Genomic DNA, 23,544 nt, shown 5'->3' on the forward strand with positions numbered 1-23,544 from the left:
TCTACGTTAATCTACGTAGCATAAATAATCTACGTGAGTCTATTTGTTCCGAATGGAGGGATATAGTTAAAAATAGTTTCATTAAATTCAGCATCTCAGACTGGTATAAAAAGTGTAATTAAAAATGTATGGAAGCGTAGGCACTTTCACTACTGGGATAATTGTAAGATCCCAGTTGTCCTGAACTAATGAATGGATATATTTAAAAATTGTTTCATTGAATTCAGCGTCCGAAAGTGATATAAAAAGCTTAATTAGAAGTATATCGAAGTGTGAGAGCTTTTACCATTGACCTAAACTGTACTTCAGAGATCCCAATTGTCCTGATCTCATGGACCGAAATAATTTCATTGAATTCAGCATTCGAAAGTGGTATAAAAAGCGTAATTAGAAATGTGTCGAATGGTAGGCACTTCACCATCTTCATAAGCGGTACTTCAAAGACCCCGTTTGTCCTAAATCATGGAGGGATATATATTTAAAAATAGTTTCATTGAATTCAGCGTCCGAAAGTGATATAAAAAGCGTACTGTTTGGCTTAAACCTCTTTACGTTTGAGGCGTGTCCCCTTTCGTTGCACTAGCCAGTAGGTATTATGCTACGTTGCCGCATAGGAACTTCATAATCCTTGCTTGTAGAATTTGCGCTAATACACTCGATAAGGTTATTGTTCTTCGATACTGTTTTCCTACTCCAAATTGAGAACATAGTTCTTCTGAACATGTACGAAAAGAAATCACATTCATAGGTCAAGTGGTTCAGCTTTTATTATACTTCATGTGTTTACATGTTAAGTCACATACACCCCAGACATAATATATCACCCAGTTGTATATGTATAAACTAACTTCGAAACAAGATTCCACGTTGGAGATAAAACCCACACAACCTTTCAATAACTGGAGAAAAAAAGAACCATAGTAATCACCGTCAGTTTGATTGTTTAATTTGGTGTGTGTGGAAGAAAATTTCGTTGTTGCCTTTAGATAGATTAGCGTAGATTCGTTATAGTGTTTCGCTGTAGCGAAGATTAGGTTAAACTGTATTATCTTTGCGTTTCACTATGTCCTTTAGTAAACCTTCTCTCCGTCAGAAACGAAAACAGAACTGGAAAAATTGCTACCTTTTAGGAACAAACAGAAGATACGAATTGGATCAACTTGCAATCGAAAAAGGACACGAAGGACTTCCCCCATACCATTGCCAATATAATGCAATTGAGCCTATTTGGGCTGAAGTGAAACTTGAAGTTGCACAGAAAAAATCACTATCTTTAAAATTTCGGACGTAGAAAAACTAGTTACTTTAGAACTCGATAAAATGACACGTGAACAATGGGCAGCTTGTATGAAACATGCAGAAAAATTTTACAAGATGATAATTTCGTGGAAAAAATAGGACGCGAAGAAATTTTAGAATTTATAAAAAATAATATGACCGAAGGTAGTGATAGGTACGACAATAAGGATGAGGATGAGGACGAACTATTAGCTTCGCCTGTGGATTAGCAGGGAACATTTTGAAGGTATGTTTTATTTTACTATTGTTTCTTACTGTTGTCAGTTATTATATATTTGTAAAATCAAAGTTATTTACTGATATATAAAGTTATTTGCGATCTTTTAATATAATTTTCACGCGTGAAGGGAAGTGGTAATCTGACAACGTCGCCTTCGCACTTCATGGGTTCTCACCAAACGTCAAGAGGTTTGAGCCAGACAGTAATTAAAAATGTGTCGAATGGTAGGCACTTTCACCATTTTCATAAGCGGTACTTCAGACACTCCGTTTGTCCTGAGTCATGGAGGGATATATTCTATTTTAAAATAGTTACATTGAATTCAGCATCTCAAACTGTTATAAAAAGCGTAATTATAAACACATCGAAGTGTAGGCTCTTCCACTATTGGCATAAGCGGTACTTCAGAGACCCCGTTTGTCTTGAATCACGGAGGGATATATTTAACAGTAGTTTATTGAATTCAGCATCCGAAAGTGGTGTAAAAAACGTAATTAAAAATATATCGAAGTGTGCGCACTTTCACCATTGACATAAGCGGTACTTCAGAGATCCCAATTGTCCTGAACTCATGGACGGATATACTAAAAATTGTTTCATTGAATTCAGCATCCCATAGTGGTATAAAAAGCGTAATAAAAATTTTTGGAAGCGTAGGCACTTTCACTATTGGGATAAGCGATACTTCAGAGATCCGAATTATCCTGAACTAATGGATGGATATATTTAAAAATTGTTTCATTGAATTTAGCATCCTAAATAGTATTAAAAGTGTAATTAAAAATGTATGGAAGCGTGGGCACTTACTATTGGCATAAGCGATACGTCAGAGATCCCAATTGTTCTGACCTCATGGACGGATATATTTAAAAATAGTTTCACTAAATTTAGCATCCGAAAGTGGTATGACAAGCTTAATTAAAAATGTATAAAGCGTGGGTGCCTTCACTATTGGAATAAGCGGTATTCAGAGATCCCAATTGTCCAGACACTATGGAAGGATATATTTAAGAGTAGTTGCATTGGATTCAGTGACCTCAAATTAGTCTGGAAAGCACAATTAGAAACATATCCAATCGTGCGATCTTTTTAGTAGTGGCATAATCGTGAGGTTTTATATATATATATATATATATATATATATATATATATATATAACTCTTAGATTTTCTAAATCGCGAAAACTGTATCACTCGCACATGAAGTAAATCCATCTTTCATATTAAGTTATTACGTTCGGCTGCGTTATAATTACAGCGACTACACATAAAAATGCAACACTACAGTCCTACGCCGTATTCATGTGAAAACACTATTTTATCCAGTCCTTAGTTACTTCGGAGACTACCGTAATTAGATACTATTTTAGAGAATGAAACTATGGTAACCTTCAGTCAGTGGCAGATCCGGGGGGGGGGGCGATCGGGGCGATTGCCCCCCCCCCAGAAGAGGAATTTTTAAAAATTTTGTATATAAATAAAACTCATCCCAGAGTTTGGAGCTCCAAAAAATAGCTCTAAGTAGCAGTATTACAACCCACCGCCCCCTCCCCTTGAAGTTCGTCCTGGATCTGCCCCTGCCTTCAGTTGGGTGGATTGGAGTTTAGCATCCATGTTAGCAGTGAGACTGTATGAGATATGGGTCTGCAGCTTAATGTGGGATCCCAACTAAGTGAGCTCTCGCTGGGAATCAAACTTGGGTCTGCTACGCCGAAGACTCGTACGCTAACCATAAAGCCCCAAGGGAGCTCATATTGTAACTTTGCTAATACATTCCACATAATAATTATATCTCCTTTAGTATAAGTAATTTTGGAGTTCAAGAATTTCCGTTACTCCCTAAAAATCGGAGAATCGTCCTTTTTTCCTCCTAAAAATCGGAGAATCTTCCTATTTCCTCCTCTCCTAAAAATCAGAGAATCTTCCTTTTTTCTTCCTAAAAATCGGAGAATCTTCCTATTTCCTCCTCTCCTAAAAATCGGAGAATCTTCCTATTTCCTCCTAAAAATCGGAGAATCTTCCTATTTCCTCCTCTCCTAAAAATCTGAGAATCTTCCTTTTTTCCTCCCAAAAATCGGAGAATCTTCCTATTTCCCCCTAAAAAAAATCGGAGAATCTTCCTTTTTCCTCCTAAAAATCGGAAAATCTTCCTATATCCTCCTAAAAATCGGAGAATCTTCCTATTTCCTCCTAAAAATAGGAGAATCTTCCTTTTTTCCTCCTAAAAATCGGAGAATCTTCCTATTTCCCTAAAAAAAATCGGAGAATGTTCTTATTTCCCCCTAAAAAATCAGAGAATCTTCCTTTTTTCCTCCTAAAATTCAGAGAATCTTGATTTTTCCTCCTAAAAATAGAATCTTCCTATTTCCTCCTAAAAATAGGAGAATCTTCCTTTTTTTCTCCTAAAAATCGGAGAATCTTCCTTTTTTCCTCTTAAAAATCGTAAAAAAAAATTCCCCTAAAAAATCTGGCAACTCGAGCAGGAACCTTGCCATAAGACTTCAGTTTAGCAACATTTTGAAGTCATTGACAAAGGTATCAACGAACACAAACTGTTTGTTTGAAGCTTAGCTACTTCGTGATACGAGGTCAGATTGTTCATACTTGAGTTATTCATAAGTATTGTATACAATCAGTCAGCAATTATAATGCAGTGATACCAGATTTTCAGAAACTTGTTTATTGTCTGTTCGTTAACCTGAACAAATTTTTGTAGCTTGCATTTCCACTTCGAAAACAGCTCAGAATTAGTAGATTCAGTATTTCGAGTTCTTCATGCTCTGCTCTGATCACGCTTTGACAATTTTCTTAACATTTCAGCTCTCCCTGTCGATCTACAGTAGTGGCTAGAGCGTGTATCTTTGATACACGTGGTTCTGGGTTCGTTTCCCGTTGGGAGAGCACAAAAAATTTAATTTCATAATCGATTCACTTTGATTAATCATCCGTCTCTTTTAGTCTAAAGGCCGTAACCGTTGGTCATAAAACTAAACTAAACTAAAGTAAACTTTAAAAAAATATATGATTCTTCTTAATATTTCCCTTGGATGTTTTCTTCTATTTTGGGAAAAAGTCAATAGTCACACGGGTAGAGGCCGGGTGAATAAGGCGATATCAGCACGAACTTGATCATGGAAACATGAATGAAGAGTTGACTAGTGTGACAGAGACAAAGACAGTTCGGAATTTCGTCTGCATCGCCTGTGTTCAGTATTTACTGCTGAACTAATAGCAGTTAAGTTTGCTTTCGATACATCATGTGCTTATCTGCACTGGCAAACAAACTTATTATGAGCCTTCAGAATGTCTTGACTAAGCACCCTCTATTGCAAGACATTCTTGTTAAATGCCATCAGCTACAGCAATTGAGCTGTGTTGTTGTTGTTGTCTGCTGAGTGCCGGCACACATCAGGATTCGGAGAAACGAGCGTGCTGACACAACAGCCAAGAATACCACATTGGCAGGTGTTGTACTGGAGTATTCTTTCGCGTGCTGTTCGGATCTCCGTCGCTATTTTGTCCAACGGATGCATTCTCACTGCCATACAAATTGGAACCACACCAATGAAAATAATATCCATTCAGCAAAACCTATTCTATGCAATTGGCAGACGTTGTCACGTAGTGGTCGCTAAGATGAAGTGATCCATACACGCTTGCAAATCGGACAGTCTTCTCAGTCATTACTATTTAATGCATGGCGCTAACCGTCCGTATTGTCCCATTTAGTATTAGGCACATTCCTGTATAATGTCCAGAATACTCAGAGCTCAGAGAGCGTTTAGGGAACAACAGTATCTGTTGATCATATTCTCACTTTTATTTGTGAGATTGGAATAGTTAACGCGCTCTGAGTTTCTGGTATATATATATATATTTCGTGGTCTGTGTTACTATTATTGCTATTTTTGACGTACTCTATAGGTAGATATTTTATATTTTGTCATTTATTTATTTATTCCTTTTTGGTCTTTGGACATTCCATTGTAATTTTATTTTATGTTTGTTTTAATGTCATATTTTTTACTCTTTGTACTTGTTCTTCATTTTTTAAAATTTGTTTTTGAATTTTTAATGCACACAATATGTCGGTCATTAGCCTTGTCGTGACCGGGTCAAATAGTATCCGTCCTCGATAAACACCCAGTAATAAATCGATCAACCAATTGTAGTGATAAGGAGTCAGTCTTGCAGTTTATCACTGGGGTGATCTCGGCTGAAATTGGTGAACACTTCATATAAGCATTTGACCATATAGACATAGGACGTCATCGTTTCCCATTCGTCAAATTAGATTGCCGCCACGGTTTCGTCTTGACGCACGATGATGCCAAACAGGGCCTTGATTGTAGATTTTTCTTGTCCAGACTTCTTTGCGGCGCACCCTTTCCAGTTTACATAATGTTTCGTTGTTTAGTCCCAAATAAAATAAATAAAAGGATTCGGAACGTATGAAACCGCTTTAGGAGATCTTCCGCAAATATGATAACAAAGCTCTTATTCTGACCGTAGAACACATGACATCCACTGCTAAGACTTGTTTGTGTAGTGCTGCATTCTCTGTGAGAACTCTGCCTAGGCTTCTTTTGGGAGTCTTGGTCGTTTTCCCCCAACATTTGGAGTTCTTCAATAGTTGTCTTAACAGCAGCCAGATTGTCATGTGATGTCGAGTATCGGAGAGGTGACCTTCTCTTGAGACATCTGTGTCGAAACGGTTAGTTTGCACCTGATCAAGTTCTACCTGGTTGTTTAGTGGCTAGTGCATGTGCCTTTGATTGATGTGGCCCCGGGTTTGATTCTCAGTGGAAGAGCACAAAAATGTAATTTCACAATCATTAATCATCCGGAGAGACATGAGTTTTTCGCAATGTGCGATAAAACGAAATGCGTCAGATTTCAGTAATTTTCAGTTTCTTGACGTTTTATGATATTCTGTGTGTATTTTCGTTGGTTTCCGTTGCGCGACAAAACGCGAAATTGACAGTTTTACGCGAAATTTCTAACAATACGCGAAATAACGCGAAATTTTAAAAATACGTTTTCATTCATTTAAAAACGCGGAACGGTAGAACGTGGCATGAATGGTGTATTTTGGGTGATTTGGACACGGTTATAGAGAACATGTTGCGCATTAGCTATCACCATCGCAGCGTGATGGGGAGAAGCCGTTTTAATTAGCTATCCAGTGGCATAGACTGGTAATAAGTAACAAACGTACAACAATGAAGAAGGAAAATGTGGAAACGTAACATGCTTATGTTTAATGCTTAATTGTAACTTGCGCCCATGTGTTTTCAGAAAACAACAAAACTTTCCTACTCATACTAATTAATAATTTTCTTTCAGTTTAATTTTTTTTAAAATGTAATTTTCTGTTTTAAAATGTAATTTTCTGTAAGTTAAATTTACAATGTCAAGTAAAATATTCAGTGAATTTTGTTTTTAGGTAATTAATGGTGTATTTCTATAGTGATCTATGAGTAAAAGGAACAATTGTAAAAATGTCAAGGAATATTTTTTCCACAAAAGCTACAAAATGCTACAAAACGCAAAATTTTCAAATTCTTAGTGCGAAAAACTCGTGTCCCTAATCATCCGTCTCCTTTAGCATAAAGGTAATAACCGTGGTATGTTGAACTAAAATGTCATTTCGAACTGGTCAAACTACTTCCCAATAGTTCTCTTTGATCATGCTTGGTCACGAGGTGCGCAGACAACTCATCAAAACTTGGGTGTCAGTAAACTACAATGAAAATAATACTTCATGCAAACTCTCTTCGTCTCGTTCAGAAAACATAATTCGGGACGCACACCACCACCAGGAACGTTGTTTTTTCTGTTGGCATCTCGTCTCCATGATTACGTAGGAATATGAAGTTCACAACAGTCACTTTTGAATACTATTAACTTTTTCTGAAAATTTCATTATACTAATACAATATTATATTGTATTGTATAGTATGGCGTAGAAATATGGACATTACGAAAAAATATTAAAAACGACTGGAAGGTTTCGAAATATGGGTGTGGAAAAGAATGCAGAGAATTACCTAGGTCGAGCGGAAAACGAATGAGAGGTTGTCAGAAATGGTGGAAGAGAAAAAAATTAGATATTATTAAGAAGAGGAAGAGAAACTGTTTGGGACATTGGCTATATCATGAGGGACGTGCTAAAGGATATGGTGGCAGGAAAGAGAGGGAGAGGCGAAGGACGCTACAATTGATGGACGATATCAAAATACAAAAATCGTACATGGAGACGGAGAGGTTAGCGGAAGACCATGGAAGCTTTTCAGTTGCGACAAGCGATCTGCCAATAATGGCAGAATACCTATGATGATGATGATGACCACAGCTACAAAGGGGAAAATACGCGGACTTATTTAACTGTTCTTGTAGTTTATTTATTTATTTTTTATTTATTTATTTATTTATTGTTAAGTTTATGATGCAATACTTTGATGTTTCAAGGAAGGGATTGCTCACTTTTTCTCTCTTTCTTGTTGGAACAGCTGCTGAGTTGGAAGATCTTCGAAATCGACTTCGCCAGGAGTTTGATAAAGGTAAGCATGTTTTAAGCACGTAATCCCATAGGGGATGTTCAGAGACAATTTTTTGTGCGATTACCATCGTACTAAGAATTTTGACTAACGCATGATTTCCTTCTTTTTATTCGCCTGACCTGTAGACAAAAGGGAAACCAAAGTAAGGTTAATTTTTAATTAAGTCATCCACGGCTTACACCGAAAGAGGCAAACCAGACCCTTAGTACGACGGTAATCATACGTTAAATTGTCTCTAATGTGCCCCATAATGTTAAAGTTCATCTTACATCCAAAACATACGTATCAAATAAGTTATAAAATAGTTATAAAATATACCGCTGATGATTCACAAAGTAAATCGACTTACAGCACACTTGAGTTTAGTAATATTAGGGCTGAGGCATCAAATACTTCGAGATTTTATAAAAAGAAATTAATCTTAGTTTCAGTGTGGAACGGTAGAATGTATACTTAAAGAAAGAAAATAAATTTCATTAGATGAATTACATAAGAAAGTAACATTTTCTTTATTATTATTTTGTGCTGAAAGATGTGAATGATTGGAAACATTTAGTACCGGGTCAATTTTAAAATTATTTTTGTTAATATATCGTTATGTCTAATACAGTAGAACCCCTCTAATTCGTTACCTTTGGGACTGTGGGTATGGTCGGAACGCAAAACAGGTCGGATTATCAGAAAAATATAGAAAGGTACGGATTTACAGTAAAATAAACAATTTCTGAACTCAAAAATGACTGTATTGTTCTCTACAATAAAAGCAAACGAACAGTAAGCACTAGAAACTGCACAGTACAGTACAGAAAACATACCTAATGAAAGAAACGACTCAAGAGATGACGGAGCACCAAAGCGGATATGCGGTGACAGCAAGTAAACAACAATGCCGCGACGGCAATGAAGGACAGTGAGCTTCGTGAGTCACTGACGAGGTGGGACAAGTTCGGCTCGAGCACGGTCGGATCAAGCGGAGTGGCAGACCAGCCGAATGCGGACGAGAGGGGTTCTGCTGTATATATTTCGAAAAAGCTGTGTCGTTCTCGCAACCCATTCGAAATGGAAGAAGAATATCTGTTACGAGCCAGTTTGAGTCACTTGTTACAGAGACCTCTCGCACAATGTTTGTTTCAAATGTACTGTGTGTGTGGCATAAGTAACTTATATTTTTGCCAGTGAATAAATTAATTATGTGATTATATCTTTGAATGTACTGCTATTATAATAAATTCCTTTTTCTTTTGCAGATTTCGTCGGATTTGAAGATTTTGATAACTCAGATGAAGACGAGCCAGGTAAATAAATGTTAAATGATTTTGTACATATAAGTATAAAGAGGTTGATTCAGTTATGTTGAGCTGAAGTCAGTGTGTATACGCAACCCAGCGTCGTGAAATTGCCACGAGGCAAGCAACAGTATCTCGTTAGTTACGTAATAGAGCAGTGTGGTCGAGCATAATCTAATGCCACCGAAACTGAACAGATTCTTGAAGCGATTCTTTGTGGCCCTTTCTGATACTAAGAACATGGCGTCGCACGTCCTGAAAATGTGTAAAGGGCGTAATCTTCGTATAGATCGTGCTACTGTGACTCGTATTATATGGAAATAGGCAGCACCGAGTCTTGGGCCCATCACACCGACACTAGCAGCTAGAACTGTTTCCCAAAAGGGTTCATGATTGTAGTCGGTTTTTCGTATAGGGACAAACTGCGTCTCCGAAAGATGGAGCAAAACGTCAAAATCAGACTCATGTCCTGAATGAAATGTGCCAGCATTGTACGGACAGGACGTAAACCAAATTGAACTGCATCAAGACAATGCATCCTGCAACACAGCGAAAACATCGCTGAACAGGAAATAGGAACTGTGCAGTTCCCTTCTATTATTGTGCTTTAAACTATTGTGAAACTATTGTTCTTTCGAATTTCTCAAGCGGTGCCTATCCTATCTTCGAATCTGCACCGTCTCTAGTCTGTGGAGAGCCTGTAAAGAGGAGTAGGATCCCCATAGCAGATCATGCCGCGATCTGCGATGTGACCACAGAAAAATTGCCAGAGGAAAAAAAGAATAGTCAACAGAAAAGTATAAAAACATGCCTGCTATGTGTAGATATCTTAAATGCACGGACGACTCACATAAATATAATTTGAACTGTTTTTTACGTCACGTAAAGCGTATTTTTAACAATCGCAAATGTTTCTTCTCCAGAAAATTTTTGACTTACAAAAACTCATCGCAGAAAGACAAAGAAACTTGTGCCATCGGGAGTAGGATGTAACACCCATGATCCAGCTGCAACTCAGTCTTCTACAATGAAAACTCCGATCCCGGGCAATAACCAGTAGAGGCGACTTGCAGATTGAGCACAACCGATGGGAAATGGCATTTCCTAAGTAAGTGGCACATCCAAATTCGGTTCAATAAGTGAATCAACCTCTGTACATAAAGTGATCAAGAAGTTTTCCCCTCGCGTAGACTAGACTTAGAAATTTGAAACTGACACATGTTACTTGTCCTTTTCCACATAGTCGTCGTGCAAAGGAACGTACTTCTCCAAACAGTCTTTCAGTTTCCACAGACATTCTTTGTAAAAAGTCTCACATCGGTCAGAAAACCAGTTTGTCGTGGTGATTTACTCAACATTCGTGCAAGACGATCGTAAAAATAGTTTTCATTGGATACATAGCGGTCACTTTGGATACACAATCAAGTAAGTTGTTGTTGTTTCTAAAAACGGTAAGCACAAGTTGATTCTCATTCAGACGTTACAACTTACCTTTTGTATCTAGAAGCATTATATATATTAGTATCGTAAGACATATACATATTTACTACGTAAATAACACAAATAAAACAGGAACTTCCTCGTGCTTATATTGTTAGTGTACCCTCCTTCGGTATAGGAGACTCGGATTCGACTCTCGGTGGAGCTCATATAGTTCTGATTCCATGTTAAGCTGTAAGTCCGCTTGTCATTTAAATTAGCTTCGGCGCTGCAAGGAAACTCCAATCCAGTCGAACAACTAATAAAACAATAAAATGTTGGCAAGTAAGAATATTCACATTCGCACTTTACGTGCATATTGATTTCTGTTTTATTCGTTACTTCTTATTGATCGAATATAACATGAATTTAGAAACGTAGCAGACGTGCACGTTAGAACTCCAACCACCACGATTTCTTTGGGTTATTTTGATCGTGGTATTCAAAGGGCAGTTTTTTTTCTTATTTCAGGGATTTTGCAGACACCTTTCAGCCCAGCCCTTTACAGAAAAGTATTATCCCTGGGGTGTTGCATAAGTTATTACCAAAACTTAACTTGTAATGTAGTTATCCCGAAATTAGAAAATTCTGACAAAATTGCTAATCCCTACTGATTAAGCTTTCTACGCCACATGTAGTCCAGACTGTGAACACACAAAATAGTCTTAGTTCTCAGGAAATTTGGATTGGAATCATTGGCATATGGCAAACCTTGTTTTCACAATGTCAGGCTGTCGCTAAATTGTAACGAAACTACTGTCAATTGTTCATCATCATCTGAAGTCTCCGTGTTAAATCATTCTCCGATAGTACGACTGTGTAAATTTGTGATATCTTGAAATTGGATTTAGTGAATTCAAAACTTCGTACGATTTTGTTGAGCTTTTACTTTAACAGATAGAACTGTAACCGGGTTACAATTGTCTGCAAGTCGACTGGTGCTTATTATATGACTTGTTTACTAAGTGGTGTGGTATTAGTATAGCAGTAGAAATAGTTTCTTTAGATCCAGTTTCTCGAAAACTACGCATGAGCTTTTACACGCACGCATATCATTTTATTCTGCTTAATAAGATCTATTAATTCTTGTATGTCTCATCTTTGGAGATTTTTCACTAAAGTTCTTCACTAAGTTCACCTGCACCTTTTTGTTCAAGTAGTAAACACAAAAAGCCCTAGAGCAGTGATAAACAAAGAGCAATATAGTGGACAGTATGTACCTTTAGGTTTCGAAGTAATCTCCATCAGCATCCAACACCTTTTGCCAACGTTCCTGTAGCTTCACAATGTCTGGTGATAAAATTTGGCAGTCGTGGATGCAAAGAAGTTTCTGAGTGCGTTCCGCAGGTCTCTCTCATTTGCGAAGGATCTCCCGCGGAGGTGGTTGTCGAGGGAATGAAACAGGTGGCAGTCTGTTGGCGCTAGGTCCGGTTAATATGTTGCATGGCACAGTATCTCTCGGCAGCCAAGTTGCTGAAAAATCTTCCGGATTCTCTTTGACACATGTGGCTTGACATTGTCGTGCAGGAACAGCACATCCTTCTACCACAATGCACGGTGGACCCTTTGTAACTGCTGTGAGTAGAGGTCTGACCAGGTACAAGGAACTCTTAATGTACATCTTACCAACAGATCCACCATACCACACAAAGTCGTCTTGAGATGTGAGGCTACAACCAATGTCTGGTACGCTTGGGAGTGTCATAGAAAAACCACTTTCCTCTAATAGGGAGCAAGCGATCAAAGATGAGTATGTTCAGGTGCCGAGTAAGCAAGGGCAAACAGGCTAACAGGTTGTCACTCGTCTTTCCTTGGTAGCCGACAGTGTGTGGGGTACCCACTTGCTTAACTTATATGACTTCCCTATCCCATGTAGGTGCTGTCTGATTATTTCAGCGGAAACATGGAACTTTTTTGCAAGTTCATCACACGTTATACCACGTCCTCGTAGATGGCTACTTTCAGATTCTCATCATCCAATAAATGTCGTCGTCCACTGCTACGTTAATCCAAAAGGCTCACATCTCCCGAATGGAATTTCTGAAAGCAATGCCTGGCGGTGCGTTCGTTCACAGCATTTTCTCCAAATGCCTGGCATATACGGCTACTTCATGCGTGTGCTGACAGACCCAATTAAAAGTCATGCAACAAAGACATGCGAACAAGCTGCTTCGATACTGGACGAGTTGTGACTGCTGTATGTACGCAATGTGCTTGTATTACTGAAGATCGATGGTTAGACTAACTCCCGATCGCTTGGCAGGCACGTGCGTCATTTCGTTTTCCCTCTGTGAGCGAATGATTAATGGGACATCAAAAACCGCAGGAACATTTTTGGTTACCTTGTAACTTAAAAACAATGGAAGAATACTAAAAAAGTAGGGGGTCTCCTTCACCCTTTCCCTCTCTTTTCTGTCACTAGACAAACAAAGAAAAGATAGGGAAAGGAGAGAGAGGGGGGGGGGACTCTTGTCTCTCTCTTAAGGATGAAAAAGATTAGAAGAAAGAACCAGAATACTTATTTTTTAGTCTCTATCTCTCTGTCTTTATATATATAAAAGAGAAAGAAAGAAAGAAACAGCTCTCAAAGAAAAGAGAATAGCAGAGGGGAAGAAATGAGAGAAAATCGAAGAGGAAGAGGATGAAGAAGAAAAATAGAAAAGGGAGAGAGAAATTGAAAAAAGAAAGAAATATGTAAAAGGGAAGACAGAGAGATTGAAAAAAGGAAGAGGTAAAAAGGTAGATAGATTGAAAAAAGAAAGAAGAGGTAAAAAGAGAGATTTAAAAAAGGGAGAAAGAAGAAGAAAGGTAGAGAGACAGAGGGACTAAAGAAAGAAAAAGAGACAGAGAGCTTTTTCCTTTTCTTCTCTCCACTTCTTAAAAAAGAAGAAAGAGAGAAAATCAGAAGTGCCAATTGCTCTCTTTTTCACTCCTCTCTTCTCGGTCTTCTTTCCCCTTCCTTCCATCTTTCTCTCTCTCTCAGAAAAAGTTTTTGAAGAAGAAAGAGAGAGAGAAAGAGAAAACTATGCCAGGCAGCATTTACAGAATGCCGTTACATAAGCTAATAACAGTTTTCAAAGCATTTCGTGTAGTGCATAAATGTTTATGTTCTACATATGACGTCATAAATTGCACACCCAGATTTCTGTTCTATAAGGAAACGTTTGGAAACACAATAGGTAGTTTGTTTAGTATATTGTATAGTTACTACCTGACTTACTTTTTACGATTTTTTATATTGTTCACTGTGTTATCCACTAAAATTCAAAAAGATAGGAATGAGCGTAGGGGATAGCCTTAAACGCTACCCAGACAGAAAATGCAGGTGGTTTACAGGCGCCTGTAAAACATGCATAAACAGGCATATTTTTACAGGCGCCTGAAAATGGAACACTTTTAAAACCATGAAACAGGTATCGATTTTTTTTTTTTTTCAAGATCATTGCATGTTCATTTCACGGAAACAAGTAGTTTTCATGGTGATAGGGTTGCAATCTTGCAACGTGAAAAATGCGTGTAAACAATATGTAGAGAGTGGAAAGACATGTACGTAACCGGCATATTCCATGTAGTTGCAATATACGTTACCTCATGAGAATCTGACGACATCTGTTTTTCATTTGATAAAAATGTAATTGATATGTTAAATACATGTGAAATACAGGTGTTAGCAAATTAGTGGGCGTATTAGCGTAATATACATGTAAAGTACATCGCATTAAATGTACATAAAATTTGCGTGTCGCAGGTATTGAACACGCATAAGACATGTGCGTTCCATATATAGAAATAAAATGTGTAAAATTCAAATCCGATTACTATAATGTAGGCTGCATACTTTAAGGAGTAATACTACTATTTGATCCATCTAATCCAATGGTGTACGCACGCCTCTGTATATATGTATCAGCACCATGCATATGTGCATGTCAAAGTGGAGACTTGATGTCTGGGTATTGCATGTTCCCTACGCCTGTAACGTGAATATTTCACTCTCATCAACCTTGTCCATCGCATTTACCTGTTTAAGCTATTTACTCACTACACGTATCTGTTTAATCCATTTATTGGCAGTCATGATCATTGCATGTTTCCATTCATCTGTACATTGCCTGTATACTCCATGTAGATGAGTTCACACTTTGCATGTTACAGGCAATGTGTCCAATTCTATTCCAATGTACTATACATGTGTCAGGACCACACCTGTAACATTAATGATTCACTCCAATCAACCTTGTTCATTGCATGCACCTGTTTAACCCATTTATCATGATCATTGCATTTTCCGTTTACCTGCACATTCCATATAGGTGGGTTCACACTTTGCATGTACACAGAGATAATACAGGCAATGTATTCAGTTGTAATCCCATGCATTATACATGTGTCAGGACCTTGCATAGCGAATGTCAAATTGGAGACTTGTGCCTGAATATTGCATGTCTTCTATGCCTATAACGTGAATGTGTAGCTCCAATCCACCATGTTCACCACACGTATCTGTTTAATCCATTTATTGGCAATCTTGATCATTGCATGTACCCGTTCACCTGTACACTGCACGTTGGGGAGTTACACACTTCGCATGTACACGATAAAGATTAATAAATGTAAAATAACATATTCTACATCTTGTGTTTTCCATGCTATACGCTAATACATGGTATTTACATGTAATGCGAGTGTCACACATGTATATTACATGTTGATAAACAGACACCTTTCTTGTACTTTTCATTCTTACGGTATTGCGAATGTTATCAACAATCCATTCAAGGTACTTTACATGTACACATTCCCTCCATTTACTTGCATGTAAGTGACTACGTGCACATTGCATGTTCTCATTTTAATGTACAGGCTCTGTACAACGCGTGTTTTCGTGCAACATTTCCAACAGAACTTTAATACTTTTTCGACATGCATATCACCTGAAGACAATGTGCCTGCAATATTTTTTTTACATGTGTTTTCACCGAAACAGGCGTCTGTATAATGGCTGTCAAAATCTGAGAAGCTTTTACAGGCAGTTCCATGTAAAGAAAATGCTTTTACAGGCATTGCATGTTTCCTCAAAAAATTTTATAACAGTAATAATATTGTGGATTTATTTAAAACAAAAGACAAATCCTGACCAAAGCATATACTAAAGGGTCATATAAAAAGTCTCCGCGGTTTTTTGGTACATTTTTGAACAAAAAATTTCTCTATTGAAAATCACTTTAATCAAGTACATATTGACCATTATTATCTATGACTTTTTGCCATTTTTCAGGTAACTTCATAATTCCATCGGTATAGAACTTCTGTGATTTGTCGTCGAAAAACTTGGCCTAGTGATTTTCAGCGGCGCTTCGGTCGGCCATTTTTTTTACCATCAGAGTTTTGCAGAGACCAACAAATGGTAGTCAGGCGATGCAAGGTCCGGGATATATGGTGGATGCATCAAAACTTCCCAGCCAAGTTCCATCAATTTGTTCCAAGTCATCAAAGATGTGTGTGGCTGCTCATTGTCATGATGGAACACAACTCCTTTTCTGTTGGCCAATTCTGATCGCCTTTTCTGGATTGCTTCGTTCAAACGGTCGAGTTGTAAACAGTAAAGGACCGAATTGATGGTTTCGTCAGGTTGCAGCAGCTCATAATGGACCACATCCCTTCCAATCCCACCAAACACTCAACATAGCCTTGTTTGCCGACATTGAGTTCCTAACTGGCATAACCGTGGGACGTAAAACTCAAGAAAATTTAACATTAAATAGCTTAACTGTCTTCAAGATTTTTTTTTATCATAATCATTTATTAAGGTTATTGCTGTTTGTGAAACATTTTTCTTTACAAGCAGTTTAACAAACTGCCAGTTAAAGTCTTTAGGTTATTTCAAAAAAGCGGTAACAACGGGTCATCCGTTTGGTAATAGGTGATAAATTGGTAATTCTATTTTTTTTTTTTTAATTATCTCACTTTCCCCACTGGGGACTACTATTTGTACAAAATAATCATTACAAAATTGCATTACATTTGTACAAAATAAGATTTCATTACATTTTTTTTTTTGTGTTCCATCATGTCATGACAATGCGCGGCCACACACATCTTTGTTGACTCGGAACAAATTGACGGAACTTGGTTGGGAAGTTTTGGTGCATCCACCGTATAGTCCGGACCTTGCACCGTCTGACTGCCATTTGTTTCAGTCTCTGCAAAATTCTCTTGATAGTAAAATATTGGCCGACCGAAGCACCGCTGAAAATCACTAGGCCAAGTTTGTCGACGATAAACCACAGAAGTTCTACACCGATGGAATTAAGAAGCTACCCGAAAAATGGCAAAAGATCGTAGATAATAATGGTGAACATGTACTTGATTAAAATTGATTTTTAATAAAGAAATTTTTTGTTCAAAAATGTACCAAAAACCCGCAAAGACTTTTTATATGACCCTTTATTTAATAAATAATAGCATTACAGTTTCGGAAAAGTGTCTTTGCCTTTATCAAATGCATTAGGAAAACAATTTCTAGAACTGCAGCTTATATGTTTCAGAAAAGGAGAGGAGGTCATATCTAGGAACCAATAAGATCCATTCTTTCATTTTTAACAATTTTTAATTAATTACATATTTGCAACATTTAATGATACGACTTTCACTCGAAAGCTAAACTTTTGATTGGCACAACTGTGTTATTTTAATGAAACTTTCACTTTTGAGAACCTTAAATGTTTAATTGGCTTTCTAATATTCAATACACCTGTGTTACCTTTTCTTTCTTTCCTGCTTTATCCAATATCTTTCTCCACACCTGTATATTTACTCCACTGTTCCAGTTCATAAGTTCCTGGCTTTCTTCCTTTCGTATCCATTCCACTTCTTTCCATTTTCTTATAATGCTTCTCTTTCTCTCTCTCCAGCCCTTCTACACCTTCCCAGTCTAATTCATGTCCTGTCTCCTTCACACGTTTATATATTGCATTACTATCCCTCTTCAATCAAAACGTCCTCCCTGAGTGGTTTTTGAATCATTAAAAGTTGCAAAGATGTAGTCAATTAAAAATTGTTAAAAATAAAAGGATGGGTCATATTTGTTCCTAGATACGACCTCCTCTCATTTTCCGAGATATATAGGCGTAGAAATTATTTTCATAATGTGTCTGATGGAGGCAAAGATACTTAGTTGAAACTGTAACGCTATTACCTAGGTATTTATAAGATAGTATATGCTTTGGTCAGGATTTATCTTTTATTTTATACAAGAAGTTCCAAAGCTAGAATGAGTAATATTTAGATTTATTTATTTATTTATTTTTCTGTGGCAAAGCGGTTAGCGTATGCGCCTTTGGCGTGGGAGACCCGGGTTCGATTCCCGGCGGGAGCTCATGTGGTTCGGATTCCACGTTAATCAGTAGGTCCACGTCTCATATAGCCTCGATGCTGAACGAGACGTTAAACTCTAAATCACCTCACCTTTATTTATTTATTTATTTATTTATTTTTTATTAAGGATTTCGAGGTTTCCCTGTTGAAGATCAAGAGGAGTCTCCGGATACAGCAGCTCCAGATCAAGAAGTTGGTAGAGAAAACAATGTTGCTGATTTACCTGACCCTCATTCGCCTTTATTAGATCACGATAGTGGAAGAAATAGTCCAGCTCCTTCGTTGGCGTCGGATACTGGCGGACAAATCCATCATTCATATGAAGAATTGGTTACGGAGCAGCTGCATGCCTTTATGCAGCGGGAACAGGTCAGTGTTATATTTTCACTTTTAGAGAGTGTGAGGATGTTGTAGACATGGAGAATTTTGCGTTAAAAGTTTTAGACAAAGTTAATATTTTGTCTCAGTTTTGGAACGACTTAGGAAAATAAAATCGCCATGTACGAGGGTCACTATGAGAGTTTTGAGATACGCATTGTTGTGGCACAGTATTTGAATTCCAATAATTGCGTTCGGTAGTGGTATCCAGAGCGAAGAAGCGAAGCAAGTTTCAACTCGCCTCCTTATCGGCGTGGGCGTATCGCCTTCATTTGTTTGTTGATGTGAGCAGTATTCGGCTGTCTAGAATAGAGCTCGAAAGGGAAAATTTTCGGGCAATGATCCTTTACGATTTCAAAAGTGGTTTGAATGAGACACAAAGCCTTGATCGTTTGCAGGAGGCATTTGGGGACCTTGCTTCTTCCCGTGCTACAATTTTTCGGTGGTTTGGTGAATTCAGAAGAGGCTGGACATCGCTTAAAGATGAAGAGAGAGCTGGACGTCCGGCAACAGCTGTGTCAGATGGAAACATTGCCGCTGTGGAACAAATGATTCGAGAATATCCTTGAACAACTTTCAAGGACATTGAATCTACAGTGAACATTGGATCGCCAGCAGTAACAAAAATTCTTCATGATCATTTTCGGCTCAGGAAGGTTTCATCTCGTTGTGTGTCTCACACTTTGACTGAACAGCAGAAGCGCATGCGTGTGGAATGGTGTGAAGAAATGCTTGCACGATTTGATGGAGGCAATTCTCGACGCGTCTCTGACATTGTTACTGGTGATGAGACTTGGATCTATCAATTTGACCCTGAAAATAAACCCCAGTCTACAGTTTGGATCTTTCCAGACGAAAATCCACCCACGAAAAAGTGAAGCGACCGCAAAGTATGGGGAAGAAGATGGTCGCAACTTTCTTCTCCAAATCTGGTCATGTTGCAACTGTTCCACTTGAATAACAAAGGACTGTTACTCTCAGTGGTACACCACTGTTTGCCTAACAAAAGTGTTCTAGAAGCTTCGGGAACGGCGTCCAAGAATTGGATTGCGTGGGATCCTGCTTCATCATGACAACGCGTCCGCACACACGGCCAACATCAGAATTCAGTTTTTAGAATCTACGGAGGTCAAACTTATGACTCATCCGCCGTATAGCCCTGACTTGGCCCCGTGGGATTTTTTTTTCTGTACCCCATAATCAAAGATCGCATGTGTGGGAAGAGATTTTGCAGCCCTGAAGAAGCTGTAGTGGCTTACGAGAATGAACTTTCAACACTTGAAGAAAAAGACTGGCAACACTGCTTCCAATAGTGCTTCCAATGCAAAAGTGTGTACAGTGTAATGGTGAATACTTTGAGAAAATGTTAAGTGTTAAATTGATTTTAAGTATGTAAGTTATTTCACATCTCAGAACTTTCATAGTGACCCTCGTAATTGGATTGTTCAAGCAGATTTGTTGGAAGTAGAAAATATTAATTGTAATAATGAAGTTCCTCTAGGAAAGTAGCATATGTTTCGAAAAGAAAAGAAGATTGATTGTTATGTTTTGAATATTGTTGAAGTTTAGTTTGTGAAATTTTTATTATTATTATTATTATTATTATTATTTTGTACAGTTAAAATAATTGATAAATATGTTGGAAAGTATTAGGGGACTCCGTAGTATAGTGGTTAAAGTGTTGAGCTCAGGTCCGCATGGTCCTGGATTCGATTCCCGACCGGTGCGTCCACCCAGCGTCGTGAGACGAACTCAAGAGTCAACGTGAATAAAAAGACGTGACAGGCAGTAGGTCTAGAAAGTGTGATGTTTACTCCATAGGATGGTAATCCAAGTAGAGCAAACATTACAGTAGATAGTCATTAATCGAACCTTTCATCTGAGCGTTAACGACGAAACAAGTTATTACAAAAGAATAGCTTGTTTCACCGCTAACCACACATAGGCAAAAATTCAAATAACAACCTTAAACTTACGAATTGGACAAAATTTCAGCATCATTTAATCTGAAAAACAACTTACAACAATAATTTGCTAGCATTGATATATATATTCCGTACCATGCACAACAAAGCGAACGAACATGAGGCAGCAATTCTCGGGTCAGAGTAACGCTGATGATACGCACAAATTTGATATTATATTTAATATTAACGCTATACTTACATTTATTTACAAGTAAAAGGTAAGATTATGACAACAAAAAATGCTGATGTTTTTAGATTATGAAAATACAAACGGATGTGCTCAATATTACATTTTATATGAGATGTTTCAGCAGCAATGAGAAGACTCTTCCTATTAACTCTCTTGGCGCCTAATGGTGGCTATCTCTCGCGTTTTCTCCTTGTTCTCGCTGCTCACGTGAGTCCCACCTACCATAGCGACGTAAGCACAAGTACGATTGTGATTGGCTGCCGTTGATTGCCAAGGCCACTGACTGCTTCGTCTGCTCGTTGCTGATATCCATCCGTTGCGAGAACGTACAACGATTATTTACACTATTTATTTAAAGGTAGCAGACTTTTAAAATAAAAAGGATTAAATTGTCTGAGCCGGGTACACCAAAAATAATGCACAAATAAGTTTATGACAAAAGATCCTGATACGCCTAAGGAGGCAAGGCGACGCCACTGACCACGTGTTTGTAGCTAGGTTGGACGTAGTTCTGCCGATCGATAACAGATGGCGCTGGAGCGACTCAGGCCCTCAAAACGCTGTTACGCCAATGGTTAGTTAGTTGGAAAATATGGTAGTTGTGTAGATAAGTATGGTAAGACTTAGGGTGTGGGGGCCGCGGTGGCTCAGTGGTAGAGCGTTCACCTCTGGTGCTTGTGGTCCCGGGTTCGATCCCAACCCCCGCCAAGTGAACTTTGTGGTGGACAAACACCGTGTGCGTGGATTTCCTCGGGATTCTCCCGTTTCCTCCCACTTTCTTCATTCCACCATTTCATTCATTACTCATCATCACCGTCTCCTTTAGCCTAACCGGCATAACCGTGGGACGTAAAACTCAAAGATTTCATTTCACTTAGGGTGTGGCGAGAGAGGAATAAATAGCTGACAGCTATAAATGTGTATTATTGGTAGGATTGAGTTTAACCCCTTGCACTGAAATGACGAGTCTATTTCGTCATGGCCTCTCGGTGCCAAATCGCACAATGACGAGCTACACTCGTCATAAAATTTAAAACTATTGTACCATCACGTAGGGTTACTATATTGATGTTTTGAAAGTTATATAATGATAAACCATCTATAATACACTTTTATAACTTACACTTCAATTATCAGAATTCAGAAAATAAATCGTAGTGGAAGAGGTTAAAAGTCAAAATTTGGTCAAAGTTTTTGAGTAACTATGATTAAAGTAAGTGTAAAGATTCGACTATCGCTAATAGATGATAACAGCCTCTTTCCCGGTTACTTTGGAATGTATTTTGTAAGGAACGACAATATTCAGAATAGTTCAATCAGATCTAAGAAATTAATGCTTCCAATAATAAAACGTTCTGATCAATAAAAAGAACCAAGGAACCAAACTGCACGGATTAGTCGCTGATTATGTACTCAAATTTTTGTTATTGTACAAAATTGGTAGAATTATTTTGAATACTGTCTCTCCGTACAAAATACATTGGAAAGTTATAAAGCAACTAGCAGCGTTCACCCCGCTTCGCTGCGGTCACCCCGGAACGCAATAAACTTTGTTACTTAGATAATTTTTACTTTTTCGCTTTCAAGTGATATGATAAAAACCATAGAAGATTGCAGTAAATGTTAACATTATATCGCCTGTCATTTATGTTAACCCGCCCCGCTTCGCTGCGGTCACCCCGGAACGCAATAAACTTTGTTACTTAGATAATTTGTACTTTTTCGCTTTCAAGTGATATGATAAAAACCATAGTAGATTGCAGTAAATGTTAACATTATATCGCCTGTCATTTATGTTAACCCGCCGAGTGACACGGTCATGCGGGTTGCATATAAATACGTTTATTTTTATACCTATGATGAACTAACAAAGGATTTGTACGTTATGGACACTTGAATGGTCAATTATCTCAAGACACTGGTAATTAAAAATTAAAGTGATATGATAAAAACCATCTAGGGTCCAAATCCTAATAACCCCCCAAAAATAAAAGAAATTGGTTCAGCCGTATTAGCGTGATGAGGGAACAAAGGATTTGTGCGTTCTCTTTTATATATATAGATTGTTGCAACTTGTTGATTATTAACGCTCCTTTAAACTTATCTATTGATAACATTTCAAGAGTTTTCACAGATAAGTTATAGCAGTAAGCCATTTAAAAATGTTTTTGATGTTGATGTTTGAAAAATGTTGACCATATTTAAGAGCCTGACATACCAAAAATAATACAAAATTTACCATTTTTCTTTTGTTTGTTTTTCATAAGTGAAAGGAGATAATGAAATGCAACTTACTACAATCATAGATAATGTTATTCTACAACAGAAAATATGAACCTGGAGAATTTTCAATGTTGCCGTCCATAGAAATTACAGTGTTGCCAGAATAGCATCGCCCCTAAAATTTAAGTTAAGGCAGCGACTAGGAAGAACGAATTCAAGTGCATTTGATTACATATCATATTGTCTTGGTATCCTGTGAGCAACTGCTAAATAACATTATTATTTAATTTTAATAACTATATTAAAACTATTTTGTTTATTACAAAGTAAATACAACAATTACTTAAAAAACTAATTCACAGTTTTCTGAAAAGGATCATTAAACTCCAAACAAACAAAATAGAAACATTTATGGAAAACTCAGTGTAATAAAGCTTGATTTGAGAAACATTGATATTAGACTTCTCACTGACTCAGACATGAAGTACGTAACCGAAATGTTAATTTTTTGTTGGTGTTATTATTTTCATTAATGTTTCAAAATCAGTTTGTCATGAAATACT

At 37.6% G+C, this 23,544-nt stretch overlaps 1 protein-coding gene across 1 annotated transcript in view; it reads left to right on the forward strand.

Moving 5' to 3' along the window:
- Nucleotides 1-23,544, forward strand: part of LOC145681123 (condensin-2 complex subunit H2-like) — a 106,566-nt gene that overhangs the window by 58,647 nt on the left and 24,375 nt on the right. The window contains exons 11-13 of the mRNA XM_081752549.1: nucleotides 8,031-8,081; nucleotides 9,329-9,376; nucleotides 18,351-18,592. Of these exons, the coding sequence (XP_081608675.1) occupies nucleotides 8,031-8,081; nucleotides 9,329-9,376; nucleotides 18,351-18,592 (341 nt within the window). The remainder of the gene's footprint in view (nucleotides 1-8,030; nucleotides 8,082-9,328; nucleotides 9,377-18,350; nucleotides 18,593-23,544) is intronic.

Source organism: Thermobia domestica, chromosome 3 (genome assembly GCF_964235325.1).
Source record: "Thermobia domestica chromosome 3, izTheDome1.hap1.1, whole genome shotgun sequence".
Classification (NCBI taxonomy): domain Eukaryota; kingdom Metazoa; phylum Arthropoda; class Insecta; order Zygentoma; family Lepismatidae; genus Thermobia; species Thermobia domestica.